A 15,036-nucleotide genomic window follows, 5' to 3' on the forward strand; every position below is an offset into this window, starting at 1 on the left:
ACGTTCCAAGGTTCCAAGCGCGAGTGTCGCGCTGTCGAGATCATCAGATGCTGCCGACACGAGAGCAAGGGGAGAGACAAAAAGGCTCGGATAGCCCAAACCGCCCAGACGCACTCTTGCAGAGAGAACCCATCTTGTACCCGATTCCCGGACTCCCGACTTCAACGGAGCTCCCTGTCTCGGCTTGACCGACCTTACACAGACAGTCACTGCAGTAGCCAACTGAGTGCTCGGACACTAGCTCATGAAAGGATTGACGAGATTCTGATTCAAGCTCTCGAGAGCGCTTTCTCCAGTCAAAAGGATGAGCGCGATGGGTCCTTGACCAGTATTCTGATCAATGTTGTATTTGCAGATTATGTCAGTATCGAATTTTGTGACTATGCACTCTACTTGGATTCGAGCCAAGCATCCGTGTTCTTGATGAGCTTGTAAAAGAAGGCAATCGAGGACAGGTGGGCGTCGATGTGGATCCTGTTGCCCGAGAAACGCAAATCGCGTCAATCACGAATGTCCTAGGTGCTACACAAGCAAATGCGCAATACTCACCTCTCATCGACCGTGTGGAAATTTTTAAGAAGCTCGAGCGGGGCGGGCACGAAGCGATAGATGTTGCGAGTCAGGTTCCACGTCCACTTGGTGTCCGTGTTGGCAATCATGGCCGAAGGAGCAACGATCGCGTCGGGGAACACTTTGCGAGCGGTTCCGGCCATGAGGTCCCAGGCGCGTCCTTCGGTCGGAGTGAGTGGCGCCGGTTCGATGCCTGCACCCGAAACCCTCGAGAGTCGAACGTGGTTGTTCTTGACGTCATCAGAAGATGAGTCGTAGGCAGAGTAAGTCAGGTTGAGCGACGATGCGACGGGCTCGAGAATCGAGGAAACTCGTTCGAGGGTTTCGTTGAGCGACGACAGGAAGTCGATGCGGTAGTTGATCGTCGAGGTCACATACTCGGGCAATGCATTACTGTCGACGAGGTCGAGGCAAGGGTTCAGACGAGGGTGAGGCAGCTGGAAGTAGCGCAAAGAGACTCACACTTTGACACCGCCGTTGATGAGGTCGATCGCTTGCGAAGTGCTCAGGAAGGAACGCAAAATCGGATCGCTGTCGGCGAGTTCGTGTCCGAGCTGTTTCCACTTGTGCTCGTTTCGGACTTTCTTCTTGAGCGAGGCATCCATGTCTCCGTAGTCGGCAGCGCAATTGAGGTAGCTGAGCATAGGATTGCCCGCTTTCAGGTTGACTTCGGCCGGATTGTCCTCGAGCGCGACGAGCAGTCGCGACATGATCCCAATACCGGTGTGTCTGCCGAGCGGTACCGACGAGTGGCCCCCCTGGGTAAACACTTCGAGCTTGAGATCGACTGCTCCCTTCTCGGCGACGCCAAACCTTGCGAACTGAGTGCCGTAAGCCTTGTCGACTCCGGTGAATCCTTCGTCGAGGATCAAGCCGACTCCGTCCTTGCCATACCGCTCCTCGAGCTTCTTCGCGAGGTACGCGGCCGAACGCGAACCTCCAATCTCCTCGTCAAATCCTGCCGAGAGGATGATTGTCGCGGCGGGCACAAAGTCTGGCTCCGACAGGAGCTTGTCGAAGGCGGCAAAGATTCCAGTCAACGTGTTCTTGCAGTCTGCGGTTCCGCGTCCCCAGATCCAGCCTTCCGAGTCGACATGAGCCGAGAACGGGGGATAAGTCCAGGAAGACTCGGTCGCTGCGGGTACTGGGACCGTGTCTTGGTCTTGGGCAGCGGCAAGAACAAAAACCGATTCCAAGGGTTAGCTCACTGGAGCACTTGCAAATTCTTCGAGCTGTGAGACTTACGAGCCATAAGGACGATCGGTTTGAGAGACTCGTCCTTGCCCTTCCAGGTGATCAAGAGGCCGTACTCCTGTACTTTCTCGACTTGGAGCTTGTCGTATACGGCAGGGTAGGTCTTTTCGAGGTACTCGTGCAGGTCAGCCATGACCGAGAACCGAGGTTCCTCTTGCGGAGTGTGCTTCATGTCGTCGAACGACTCGGTACGCTGCGGGAACAGAGTGCATCAGCATGCGAGTGGGGTTGCGAGCGGGGAATAAGCGAGAGAGACGGACAATCTTGACGGCGCCTCGAAGGCGGTCGATGGCAGTCTGTACATACGCGTCGTCGGCTTTCGGGTCCCAGTTGCTGCCATGGTCGAGTGGCTCGAGCTGTGCGGGACAAGAAGCGCCTGGCCGATTCAATAGCGGGGCATCGAACTGGCGGGCGTGGCTGCAGCCTGCATGCGTCGGCACCAGCGACGACAGCGAGATAGTCGTCGGGAAAGACAGGTAGAATGCACCCGGCAGGAGGCACAGGAGCGCGAGAGAGTAGCGCAGCCGCGAGCGAGTCGGCGGCTGCGTCGTCGAGGGCAGCGGCAAGTTGCCCACTGGAGTTTGGAAGCCCATCAGTCGTCTCGTCTGACTAAATTATGTTTCAGACATACTCACTCTTGATTTGCAGGCGAAGAGGAGAGGGAGAGAGAGTGTGAGCGGCACCACGCCCGGCTTTCTGCTCCAGCTCTGTCGCGCTCGCATCATCTCGAGGTGGGCGAGCTGTATGCGATGCTCGATCCCGTCAGTGCGTTCAACGAGAGCACGCTGTCCGTGATCGTGCCGGACGCGAGCCTCGCCGATCCCCCACCTCGCTCGACCCTCGACGCTTCCGACTCGACCGCGACTGACGCCTGGATCAAATCGCTCCTGCTTGCGAAGCAGCGCACAGCGACCTACTATGACGAGCGTCTCGGGTTCTACCTCGTCTTCGCCCTGCCGCCGAGTTGCCTCAACCTTTCGCGCACCCAAGCCCTCTCGTTCTTTGCTCAGGCGACCCAAGATCCCCACCTGACAATCACACCGTCGCTCTCGTACTACGAAGGTGCCGCGGATCGACCCCTGCCACGTGTCGACCCCCGCTCCGACCGCACCGCCTCGTCCCTGTCCGTCTCGTATCCGCTCATCCCAGGCCCGCTCCCATCCGTCTCGGCCCCGCAGGTCAACGGAAACTCGAAGCGAGAAGCTGTCCTCGTTCCCAATATCGATCACGTTCAACGAGACGCGGAAGAGGAAGACCCACCCGCGAGGTTCTGGCTCACGCGCGACCCTCAGGCCAGCTGGATAGCAGTGTGGCACTTTGAGCGGTCCTTGCGTACGCTCTTGTACCTCTGGGATCTTCGATATCCCAAAGAATGCCTAACCTGAATCTCGTTCCCTGTTGCAGCGTGCATACAGACGCATTTCCGCGAACCGAGACTCGCAATCTCTATTACGGCCACCTTTCGCGACGATCCCAAACTCGACAAAGCACTCAATGCTGTTCGGCGACAGCGACAGGCGAGCGAGAACGCCGAAGCTTCGCCAAGCTCTACACCAGCCATCGACGATGCGGACGACGAGGACGAGGAAGAGTATATGGACGACACGTACGATGGCACGTCCCACAGTCCATATCTATGAGCAAGCTCCGCTATCTGGCTAACCTGACCACTCGGTGACGACAGATGTCAATCTGCTTTCGTCTTTGGGCGGTGCCCACGCTTTCAACCTTCCGTTCTCCCGACTGCCTCCTACTTTCCTTCCTCCGCTTTCGAGCACTGCTCCTACCGCATTGCAGCACACGCGTCGACACTCTCGAACGCAATCGCTCACATCAGATCCACTCGCACCCCTTGCGCCGGGACCCCTCCTGCGCAGAACCACCTCGAAAACTTTCGGGATTGCCCGACCGGTGCAGGTGGCGATCCGTACCGTCAACTGTGCGGTTGCAAGCTCGGATGGTGCAAACGCGAGTACCGAAGGACACGAGCGAAACGGAATGGTCCTCGTGGTCGAGATTGCTGGACCTGAACCCGACCGGCACAAGTTCTCAATTGAGCAAGTTTACGTACAAGTCAACACTTCCACTGGGACAGGCTTACCCACCTTCGGCACGGATGACGTCGAAGCCAAACCTGTCGATCGATCCGAAGGTCCGATGGAGTTGGCGAAGAACGATCAGTTTGTCCAGCTCTGGAACCTGTCACTCTCGTCCTCGTCGCAGCTGTCCCAGCAACAATCGACAGCAACCTCGATCGCATCAAACACATTGACAGCAGCGAGAGACGGGCTCGCAGACGCGCTGTCGAGCGTACCGATCGGAGTCGCGACGAGCCCATCGCAGCGCTTCACGGCGCGCTTCGGCGCTGATGGCAACGATGGCGACACGAGAGATCGAGATTTCTACGAGGAAGAAGAGTTGGAAAGACGACGGAGTGATGCGGAACGCAAGAAGCGGGAGGAGATGTTCAAGAGGAACGTCGAGGTGATTGTCAAGGGACGGGTGCTCATCCTCGCAAAGGACGATCATGCTCGGGATGGATATACGGTCGAACCTTCTCGCGACAGTGGAGACCGAGGCGAACAATGGGACTCGCCGGCGCTCGACATCTCTTCGAAATGGAACTATACGATCGACATCGCTTCCTTCGCCCTTCGACCGCCTCCCTCGCATGCTCGCTTCGACCCGCCTGACCCGAGCGCAACAAACTCGAGACCATCTGCTCGCCCAACTTCGATCGCTGCACCACCAGTTCCACTCTTACCTCCATCGTCGATTCGGCCAGTATCAGTCTCGGCTGCAGGAGGTTCCGGAGACCGCACCGAATTCGAATCCATTGCAGGTTCGAAGCGACACACGATGGCTTCTCTCGCTTCCATGTCGCTCAAATCGCCAATTCTCGGTCGACGCTCTTCTTACGCTCCTGAACCCACTTTCGCCGCTTCACGTTCCGGGCCTCATCGCAACATTTCTTCCAGAGAGTTGCCGCAAACGAGCGAAACCACTCCGAGGCGCTTCTTCTCTCTGCCGCCTCAATCCCAACCTCAAGCGTACCACGTTCCGTCAACAGCCCCACCGAGTTCGAATTTGTCGGCGTCAACGCTGGCACTCAGAAGAAGCGAGACTCCACAGCCTATAAACCCTGCGATCTCTCCAGCAGCGGGTAGAAACAGCCTACCGCTTCCGCCGGCAAATCAGGGCACCTCGGTTGATGGAAACAGGAGGACAAGCTGGATGAGCGGTCTCGGAATCGGCAAGGGCGCAAATTCCGGTACAACAGATGGCAGGACAAGCTGGGACAGCCGGGAGCTTCCTTCAGATGGGCAACATGGTCTCGGATTGGGCCTCGAAACGGCAGGAGCCCTTGCACAATCGGCGGCACCCGCACAAGGGTCGCTACCGCTGCAACAATCAGATGTCGAGCATCGATACCAGTATAAACAATCGCCCGACAGCGGACACATCTTGATCACAGTCTCGCTCGTCCCGCTTCGCACCGTAAAAAGCCGACGCAAACTGCTTGCTCAAGCGACATCTCCATTTTCGACGACAGACTCGCCTCAGGATCTCCCTGCTCCGACTTTGCCAGGTCTGACCTCGGCGCTTTCGCCTCGAAGCTCTCTTCACGCTTCGTTTAATTTCCCGCCATCGACCCCGACGTCTCCAACAATTCAATCTCCGTCACAATCACCGAACCCAAACGGCGCGAGCTCGGTCCAAACCGACGCAGAGAGAGTCGCTCTCCTCACTTCGAGAATGCCACGAGTCGGTTTGTTGGATGTGTTTTTGGTGCAACTGTTTGTCGTGAACCAAACCGACCAGGTGAAGCGCTTCGTTGTGAGCGTGCCCCCAAAATGCTCCAGACTCAAATCGCAGGAGTACGAACGTGGTCAATCAGGAGGAGGACGTGGAAAGCCACGAGGAGAACACCTCGGCGTGCGTTCGGGAGTCGGGTCCGATGCGGTCACGGTGGACGAGTCGGAACAGGTTGCAACGCTCGTTCCGCTCGAGAACGATGTTCGGATAGGGTACGTTGCTGTGCTCCGTCTGTTCTGCATAGGGCTGTCTGTTTTCGAAAAAGCTGACACGAGCTTGAACAGCCCGCTCGCTCCCAACAGTTGTGCTTCGCTCGGTCTGCGAATGCTGGCCATCTCTCCCGGAGCGCACATGCTCGAGGAGCTCAAGCTGATCGATTCAGCCGATGGGACCGAGACGAGGTTGCAGAAACCACTCTGGGTTGTGGTTGAGTAGCCTTTGCAAGAATGTCTTGCCTTCAGGCTCGGACCCCTTCTCTCGCACGTGATGCCCATTTGTTCAGAGATTGAGAAGGTGGCGAGTTGCACAGTGTTTTCGCGCTTTCTCATCGCGGAAATGATGCGAGCGAGTCAGACCGTGCTCTCGCTACAATGCGCGATGGCGAAAAACATTGCGCGCGAACTTGCGCGAGCGAGCGATTCCCACGGTACTGACGTCTACCGCTGGAGCCGGGCCCCACTTCGGTCGAGATCGGCTGCGTTCTCCATTTCGCTTGCTCTTCTTCCTCAATCTTGACAGTCCCCCTCGATACAAACACACAATGGACAAACTCAAGCAACTGTTCGGCTATGGATTCTCGCAAGCTCAAGTTCCGTCTCTCGTCGGCAAGACATTCGTCGTAACTGGCGGATCGAACGGCAAGTGCCGCTCTTATGTCGCTGGCTCACGCGTCGTGCATGAGTCTGATTGTCTGTCATGTATCCAAACAGGCATTGGATTGTCAATCAGCCGCACGCTGTACTCTCACGGCGCCAAGGTGATCATCGTCGGAGGCCAGCAGCAACACATTGACGGCGCAGTGTCCTACATCCAGACGGGTGACCTCAAATTCGCAACCGAGTCGTACTCGTCCGGATTTGGCTCGCAGACAGACAACTCTGCCGATGGCGGGAGCGAGTCGGGAGAGGTTGTCGCCAAGCTGTGCGAATTGAAAGACCTCAAGGCCGTGGCGGAGTTGTCCAAGGAACTGGTGAAAGAGCTAGACGGTCGCCTCGACGGACTCTTCCTCATCGCCGGACTCGGCGTCAACGCTTTCGAGCAGACGAAGGACGGATACGAGTGCGTAGATACACGGCCGTGTCTCTTTTGGGGTTGCAGCCGATGCACATAGCTGATCCCGTCTCATTCCGTACTCAACAGCGCACACCTGACTGCCAATTCGATCTCGCAAATCGTCATGCTGTCTCACCTACTCCCGCTCCTCGAAAAAACTTCCAAGCTGCCCGGAACGGACGTGCGCATCGTCTCCATGTCGAGTGAACTACACCGGGCGACGTTCGGAGGTCCGGGCGAGAAGTTTGGCGGCACCAAGTTCGGGTCCGAGGAAGAGTTCAAGCAGGATATCGGTCCTTCGAACCTGTACGCTCGCTCCAAGCTCGCAGACATCCTTTTGATCCGACGCACGGTGCAACTGTACCTGCAACCTCCTTCGACTGTCCTTGCTTTCGCGACTCACCCGGGAGCAGTTGCGACCGGTCAGACTCGTCAGTACAAGGACGCTTACGGCGATACGGCCGGTGCGATCATGGAAACCATCATCCGTCCCTTGATGCGGGCGCCCGATGACGGAGCGTTGTCTGCACTCTGGGCGGGGACCGCTCCTGAAGCGAGGAACAACGAAAAGTACGATAACGGCACTTACTTTTCAAACCCGGACCAAGACGGAGGAGAAACGAGTGAAGCAAAAGATCAAGAGGTGAGTGTCCCTGGCTCCTCTTGCTTCATCTGCCCTAGTTGCTTGATCTGAATCAACGTGAGGTTGCAGCTCATCGAAAACTTTTGGAACCAAAGCATCAAGATCATTGAGAAAGTTGCGGGATCGGACGCTCTTGGACCGTTCTCATCTTCGCAAGCTTGAGAATTTTTGGGTTCTACGTATTGATGATTGTAGCTTGTAATACATGCAGCTTTTGTGTTGTTGAATTTGCGGCTCAACTTCACGGTAGAATTGAGTGAGATTCATTCGGGCACATAGCTTGACGAGATATTTTGCATGTTCAGACGACGCAGTAGCAGGATTTCACTATGAAGCGGTTGTATCGTGAGTATACTAGTTTTGTCATGGCATCTAAGCCGCAGAGGTGTAGACGATATTGTCCCCGACCGCGCTCCTCTCCAAACTGTACGCGAACGAAATGGGTTGACTTCATTGTGCGTTCTCAAAAATTGTTCTAGATACATGGATATGTAGTCATGCATGCATAGATACATAGAATAGGTAGTACGCGTGCATAAATATGGATGCTAGATGTAAGGCATCGCTTAGAAAATAGAGACAAGGTTTTGGGTGTGGAAAGGCAAAAGAATGGAAAGAGTTCCGGGGTTAGGTGAGAGCGACATAGTCCGAATTGACTAGATTTAGGCAAAGATGGCGGCGAGGAGACCGAGGAATCCGATCGAGGCAGCAGGGGTGAAACTGTTGGCACTCTGGAATGACTCGGAACCATTATTAGTAAGGAAGAAATTCCGAGCAGAATGAGACGCTAACCGCAACTCACCGAGGTGCCAGTGGCTCGGGAAGCAGCAGATCCAGCAGCTCCGGTCGCTTGCGAAGCGGCAGACGAGGCTTGACCGACAACAGAGCTCAAAAGGCCAGCACCGGCCGAAGTGGCAGACGCAGCAGCGGACGAGGCCTGTTCGGGGTTCAAACGAGGAATGAGCTACGCTTCCTGTACATCCGAGTTCATGACCAACTCACGCCGGAGACGGCAGACGAGGCAGTCTCGGAGGCGTTCGAGGCGACAGAAGAGGCGGTTCCAGAGGCGTTCGAGGCAACGGACGAAGCGGCCGCAGATCCGCTGCTGGCTGCAGACGAGGCAGCCGAGGAAGCAGCCGCGGCGCCAGAAGAAGCGCCGGAAGAAACCGAAGACGCGGCACTGGACGCTCCTGAGGAGACCGACGAAGCTCCGCTGGCGGCCGAGCTAGCTGCCGAGCTGGCGGCGGAAGAGATCGGGATCGACGAGAAGGGAATGGCCGTGGCAGAACCGGTCAAGCCCGAGGTGACTGGAAGAACGGAGCAAACCCCACAAGGTCAGTCGACGCAAGAGGAGCAGACGAGATACAGATTCGACCAACCGATCGCAGCGCCGGCATCAGCGCAGACTTGTTGTCCAAGCTCTGCCGAGGTGGCAACGTCGCCCGAGGGACAGTTGTCGCCAAGGCAGTTGATGTAGGCTTGAACGAAAGTTTGGGAGCGGCAGTAGCGTGCAAGCGACGAATACAAAGACGGCGTTAGATCTTGGACTATGGCACGGTCTCCAGTCCACCTCTCGCCAGCGCAGCGCAGCGGATTGGTCGAGATGGGAGAGTCGAGAAGGACGAGATAGACTCATCTGCAAGGTTGTTGGCACCGGGCGCGAGAGTTCCAGCCTCCTCAATCTTGACGGTGAAGCACTTGACTGCGCAGGCCTGTAGGGTCTACTGCGTCAGGCTCATGGAACTGAGCGAGATCTTCGATGAGACATACAGGAGCGTTCGACGGCAGAGATTGGGCTACTGCGAGGGCAGCAGGGGCGACAAGGGCAAGGGCGATAGTGGTAGCGCGCATTTTTGTGTTTAGTAGACGTTCGTTGAAGTCGAGTGATGAAGGCAGAAGAACGGCGCGGGATTCGAGCTACGCCCTGCATGCGCGCGGGCGTGGACGGCGACCCCTTAGCGGTCATCATGACGCTCTCTCCGGACATGACCCTGTCCTTACCCCAACTTAGCGGCGAGGCTCTCGGTTCTCCACACCGGGAATAATGTTGTTTCAACGCTCCTTCCCGTTTGGAAACGACTACTTCTGCGTGACTTCCCGACTGTGACGAGGAACCAGTTTCTGTTCGATTGACTCTGGCAAAGCTGTTGTGACCGTTGCAACATAGTGCGCTACGACGTTTGACCGTCGCAGGTCTGAAAAGGGACAAAAACCGAATCGCCTGCGAGCGCGTAATTACGTAGGGAATTGCCGTACTTTGTAGAAATTCGCTCAACATGACGACTCGCGTTCTTAGCGTCGTTTCGCATCCGTTTTACACAGACCCCTCGTACCTTTGGTCTGGACTGCATGGCGGTGAACGTGCCGTTCTGCGCAATTTCGTCGTAGCGTCCGGTTAATGGGTTCGCAAGCGCCATAGCCTCGGAAATAAGGACGATCCGTGATGGAAGGATCATTGATGTCCGGAGATTGCCCGAGAATGCAAAGGGAACGACAGTCAAGATGAAGCACGGGTTATCTATTTACAGAGCAAAACGAAAGGTGATACGATACACGAATTGCGATACCCCTGTCCTGCACTGCTAAAGGGAGAGCGAGCGAGAGAGTCTATGTACACGACAAGCTGTGACCAGATCAAACAACCTGGATCGGGTCCTTCGTTTTTGTGGGTTCGATCGTCAGCCACGAGGAGAAGATTCCAACGTCCTCCTCCTCGGGGTGCAGGCGAGCACGACGACGGTAGTAAACCCTCTTGCCCCATTTCCACGCTTCGGCCAAAACAATGAAAAGTCCGGTAGCGATGAATGCGACGGCCCATTCCCACGAGATGGGCTGTTTCCATGTTCTTGAGCATTAGTACAACAGAATACGAGCAGAGGTAAAATAGGAACATACGTTGTGCTTGAACACGTCGTAGTTGATGACCGGAATGTACACAACCGGGAAGACGGAAACGAATCCGAGGAACACGCTGTCCAATTGCTCATGCACGTCAATAAGGAGAGTCGTGTGCGACATGTGTAGCCAGTGGCTGCTCACCTCCAGAAGAGGAATTGGTTCGCCCAGATGTCCCGAGCCCAACCGGTCAATCGACTGCAAGTGCCGAAGCGTCAATGAGCCAGATTACAAGGTTCCCGATGCGCGATGATGAACTCACTGAGGAGACTCTGCGTGCATACGGAAGAACGAGCGACGAAGGTCCATGACCTCGAAGGCGAGGAAAAGGCAGATCCATGTAAGGGTCGCAAAAGTCGCGGAACGAGCGCGGAACACCAAATCGGAGCCGTCACCGCGGCTGTTGTTCGAGTCAACTGTGACCAGAAAATGTTCATCAGCATGCTGCATCATCTGGATGTAAGGAGAATAGACTGACTACCGAGATTGCCGTCGCCAAAGCCGAACACGATGAGCGAGAACGCTGAGATTGAGACAGATCAGCTTGGAGCTTGGATGTGTCAGTCACAGAAGAGAAGCGACTTACTGCCAAGGCAGCAAGCAGCTCCAGCGAGACCGTAGGCCATCATGTCCCAGATGATCTCGCTAGTGAAAGGCCCCATCTTGACTTTGTGAGGAGGCTTTTCGAGAACGTCAGGCTCGGCACGCATTGCTCCAAGACCCATAGCTGGGAACGAAGACGTGATCTGATGAGCAATAATCCCCAGATTAGCGAGTGCAGCGATAATAAAGCTACGTGAGAGGGAACGCACCATGATCACCCAAAGGATCTCGACGGGAGCAAGCGGGAAGACGGAGAGATCGTTGACATCCTTGAAGGCGAGGCCGACTAGGAGCAGCAAGGCTTGCATAACGTTACCAGCGAGTAGCTGAAGGACGAATTTCTGAATATTCGCAAACATGCGACGCCCTTCCTCGACCGCATTGAGAATCGAGGCAAAGTTATCGTCGGAGAGAACCAGGTCGGATGCGTCTTTGGCGACGTCTGAACCAGTACCCATGCCGACACCAACGTCCGAGCGTTTGAGTCTGCAAAAGCCGCGATGTGTCAGACAACTGTGGAGTAGGCCAGAATGGGACAAAAACGTACGAAGGAGAATCGTTGACACCGTCGCCAGCTACACATCAGAACGGGCACCGTCAGCATTTGAAGGCTCGTGGGTAACGAAGAAGGGAGCAAGACCCACTCATGGCAACGAAAGCCTTCCTGCGATGGAGAGCGTCGACCATTCGAACTTTGGTGTTCGGTGCACAGCGAGCGACAACAAGGGGTAGGAGAGGAAGCGCATCAAGTTCGTCGTCCGAGAGCTTGTCGAATTGCGCGGCAGTCATGACCATCGCGTCTTGCGAGTCTTTCGGGAAGCGGTTCATTTGCCGAGGGAGGATACCAATTTGCATGGCAATGGCAGCAGCAGTAGCGTGGTGGTCGCCTGTGAGCATGTGAACCTGGATTCCGGCTTGGTGGCAGAGCTTGACGGCGCCTTTCGATTCGGGTCGGGGCGGATCGTACAAGCCGACAAGTCCTTGAAGCACCATATCCTTTTCGACTTCTTCTCGAACGGCATCGCCGGAACCCGATCCAGTCCAGGGACGGTGGGCGAGAGCGAGTACTCGGAGACCTTGTTCGGCGAGAGCTTCAACGTTGGCATGAATCTTGCCCTCCATCTCCTTGTCGAGTGCGATAGGGCCTTCTTCGGTCTCGACATGAGTGCAGGCATCTAGAATGCGCTCGACGGCTCCTTTCATAAACGCGTGTTGTTTCCTGTATCCGGATCCAAAGAGATCAGAAGAGAGCGGATAAAAGGTTCTTTCGAGTCATCGGGGAACTCACTCTTGGCCACTACGAGCGTAGATGACCGACATGCGCTTGACATCCGAATCGAAGGGGAATTCTTGCAGTTGAGCTGAATCAGAGCATACGCGTCAGCAAACCGAGCGTCATTGCATGGAGAATGTCGGACAGCTCACCCCATTCAGGTCGTTCGCCATCAGTGAGCTTCTCGCGTCCCCAGTCAAACCGATGAGCGAGAGTCTGAATGGCGCATTCTGTGGGGTCACCGCGAGCAGTCCATCCTTCGCCTTCCTTCTCCCACACTTTTGCGACGTTGCACATCGAGGCGATGTTGAGGAATGTGTGGAACGGAGATCCGGCTTGCTCGACAATCTCGGTTGGAGCCATGACGCGGGGCTCTTCAGTCAGGCTTTGCTCCGAGCTCGAAGGCTTTTTGTCGGCCCTGGTGGCAGATTGCGACGGCGACAGCTTGGTGAAGGAGAGCTCGGCCGAAGTCGGGTTGAATGGCTCGTTTGATTCTCCGATGTGCACGGTGCCGCGAGCCGCAATCCAAGCAGCGCGGACGACCATTTTGCCTGAAAGGAACAAGGCGTGTGAGCTCTATGAATCATACGAGGTTGATCACGGCAGAGACTGACCTTGGGTCAGAGTGCCGGTCTTGTCCGAACAGATGTCGGTCACTGCGCCGAGAGCTTCGAGCGAGTCGAGCTTGCGAACAATCACATTGCGCTTGACCATGGCACGGGTGCCTCCAGCAAGAGTGATGGTGAGAACGACCTACGGAGGAAAACGAGATGATCAGGTCTCGTTCCCATCCCTGGAACGTCATGGACACTTACGACGAGCGAAGCGGGAATCATGGAGAGAGCCACAGCTACGGCGTAGAGGATGATTTCGACGGGGGCTCGGAAGTCGTTGGCGGCGAAACAAATCAAGGCGAACACGAGGCCGATTCCGAAAAGACCAATGGCCAGCCACGAAAGGACGCGTTGCAGCGGTGTGCCGACATTGACGCCGAGGAAAGAGCCGATGATGTCCCAGGTTGTCAGGGCCCATGCAGCGGGGTATCGGTGCCAAGGAGCGTGACCATCGTCGTTGCGGCGAACCTTGCGTACTTTGGTGTCACCGCCTCGCAGGGACTCTGCGATAGCGCCAATTTCCGTGTTCATTCCGATCGAAACGACGATGCCTTTTGCTCGACCCTTCGTAACGGTAGAGGAGGTATACGCCATCGTGATGCGATCTGTGAAGGATACGATGTAGGTTCAGCGCCTGTAGATCGAGACACGTGAGGGACCGTGCGAGAAGACTTGCCTCCGACACCAATATCGCGCGGATCGAAAGAACCCGCTTTTGCTTCTTCTGCCCAGCTTACTTCAGCATCTTTGGCAACAGGAAGTGATTCTCCAGTAAGAAGAGCCTCGTCCGTTTCAAAGTTGGTCACTTCGAACAAGCGCAAATCGGCAGGCACCGTGTCTCCAACCTTGACCTCGCAGATGTCGCCGATCACAACCTGAGGAGAGGGAATAGTGACAATTTTGCCGTCGCGAATGACGTGGGCATTCGGAGATGCGAGAGACCGTAACGAATCCATTGTCTTTGCCGAAGAATATTCTCTGCGAAAGCCCAGCTGGTCAGGAACAGGTCGAACAGGGTGTTTGTCCAGCTGAGAGCGCTCACTGGAAAAACCCGACGCCTACGTTGATACCGATGACGGCGGCAATAACGCCACCTTCGATCCAGGATTGGATACCAAAGGAGACGGCCATACAGGCGACAAGCACGAGTACCATCGCGTCTAACGAAGATAGGAATGTTAGCCCGCGTAATCCCCTCTGTCTCGATTCGAACGCGCTGTGCTCACTGAAGACTTGACCCGCGAGAATCGACCAGACTGAGACGCCTCCACCACCGGAAAGCTCATTCGGACCGTCTCGTTGCTGTCTCGTCTTGACCTCCGGATCTTGCAACCCATCGTCGGTCGAGGTGTTGAGTCTGCTCGCTACCTCTTCGGGCGTCATGAGGAACCAGTGCCGCTCTGAGGCGGTCGTGTGCGAGTCGGTTGTGTGAAGTTGTTTCTCGACATCATTGTTGAGTTTTGTCATGTGTGCGAGAGTGTTGTATAGCAGTACAAGCCCGCACACAGCGCTCGGCGTGCTCCATTCTCGTTCGGATTGGGCCAAGTCGTAAGAGAGTGCGTCAAGAATCGAGTCTTGGCAGACAAGCCTTGATGAAGGCTTGGGTCCGGGTCAGGCTGGTCGGCACCGCCTTCTCAAACAGCTCGATTCGATAAGCTTGCTATCCGACAGTCACGGGGGATTCGGCCCGCGCCCGCGTGTCGCTATGAGCTGAGCAATTGCCGATTCCACTTGCTCTCCTTCGAAGTTGTGGCTTATCTTTTTGGGGAATTTGTGCGCCACATTCGGGCAAGATTACAGTACATTGCAGTTTATATTGCAGCAGTACTATGTATAGAGCTTCATTTGTGGCCAACTTTCGATTCGCGACGCTGCATCTTGCGCATATCAAATGCCAAATGCCAAAAGTACATGGCTGGTCAAAAACGTGCACGCCCGCGGGTGCTCGGCTAAGTATGACGCTTCCAAACGCCTCGGCTTTCGGGGATTTGTTCGAAGGACGCCAAGACAAAAAAAAAAAGAGATCGTCCACTCAATGCCCACATCCAGGTCCCCCGTCCGGAACTGAATCTTGGACCGCTTCTCATAGGGTGCGA

At 55.8% G+C, this 15,036-nt stretch overlaps 5 protein-coding genes across 5 annotated transcripts; 2 read left to right on the forward strand and 3 right to left on the reverse strand.

The window, feature by feature from the left end:
- Positions 1-389: 389 nt before the first annotated feature.
- Positions 390-2,417, reverse strand: JCM15063_005368 (M20 family metallopeptidase; the record flags this gene model as incomplete). The annotated part of the gene is made up of 5 exons (XM_076679744.1): positions 390-474; positions 550-963; positions 1,033-1,732; positions 1,816-2,017; positions 2,085-2,417. The coding sequence occupies 5 exons, from the start codon at positions 2,415-2,417 to the stop codon at positions 390-392; spliced, it is 1,734 nt and encodes a 577-aa protein (XP_076533144.1).
- A 156-nt stretch (positions 2,418-2,573) lies between these two features.
- JCM15063_005369 (uncharacterized protein) lies at positions 2,574-6,075 on the forward strand (the record flags this gene model as incomplete). Its single annotated transcript, XM_076679745.1, has 4 exons — positions 2,574-3,156; positions 3,229-3,438; positions 3,509-5,852; positions 5,925-6,075. The coding sequence occupies 4 exons, from the start codon at positions 2,574-2,576 to the stop codon at positions 6,073-6,075; spliced, it is 3,288 nt and encodes a 1,095-aa protein (XP_076533145.1).
- Positions 6,076-6,400: 325 nt separating this feature from the next.
- On the forward strand, positions 6,401-7,717 carry JCM15063_005370 (uncharacterized protein; the record flags this gene model as incomplete). Its single annotated transcript, XM_076679746.1, has 4 exons — positions 6,401-6,497; positions 6,570-6,918; positions 7,000-7,555; positions 7,625-7,717. 4 exons carry the CDS (start codon positions 6,401-6,403, stop codon positions 7,715-7,717), a joined length of 1,095 nt encoding a protein of 364 aa, XP_076533146.1.
- A 500-nt stretch (positions 7,718-8,217) lies between these two features.
- JCM15063_005371 (uncharacterized protein) lies at positions 8,218-9,406 on the reverse strand (the record flags this gene model as incomplete). The annotated part of the gene is made up of 6 exons (XM_076679747.1): positions 8,218-8,286; positions 8,358-8,492; positions 8,558-8,862; positions 8,935-9,125; positions 9,188-9,267; positions 9,326-9,406. The coding sequence occupies 6 exons, from the start codon at positions 9,404-9,406 to the stop codon at positions 8,218-8,220; spliced, it is 861 nt and encodes a 286-aa protein (XP_076533147.1).
- Positions 9,407-10,189: 783 nt separating this feature from the next.
- JCM15063_005372 (uncharacterized protein) lies at positions 10,190-14,407 on the reverse strand (the record flags this gene model as incomplete). The annotated part of the gene is made up of 16 exons (XM_076679748.1): positions 10,190-10,387; positions 10,451-10,526; positions 10,595-10,648; positions 10,713-10,866; positions 10,929-10,973; positions 11,037-11,196; positions 11,263-11,539; positions 11,601-11,628; positions 11,698-12,272; positions 12,342-12,414; positions 12,479-12,877; positions 12,941-13,079; positions 13,142-13,545; positions 13,617-13,918; positions 13,983-14,100; positions 14,167-14,407. 16 exons carry the CDS (start codon positions 14,405-14,407, stop codon positions 10,190-10,192), a joined length of 3,243 nt encoding a protein of 1,080 aa, XP_076533148.1.
- Between the last annotated feature and the right edge of the window lie 629 nt (positions 14,408-15,036).

Source organism: Sporobolomyces koalae (genome assembly GCF_050403365.1).
Source record: "Sporobolomyces koalae JCM15063 DNA, S_koalae_JCM15063T_v1_ctg26, whole genome shotgun sequence".
NCBI classification, from domain to species: domain Eukaryota; kingdom Fungi; phylum Basidiomycota; class Microbotryomycetes; order Sporidiobolales; family Sporidiobolaceae; genus Sporobolomyces; species Sporobolomyces koalae.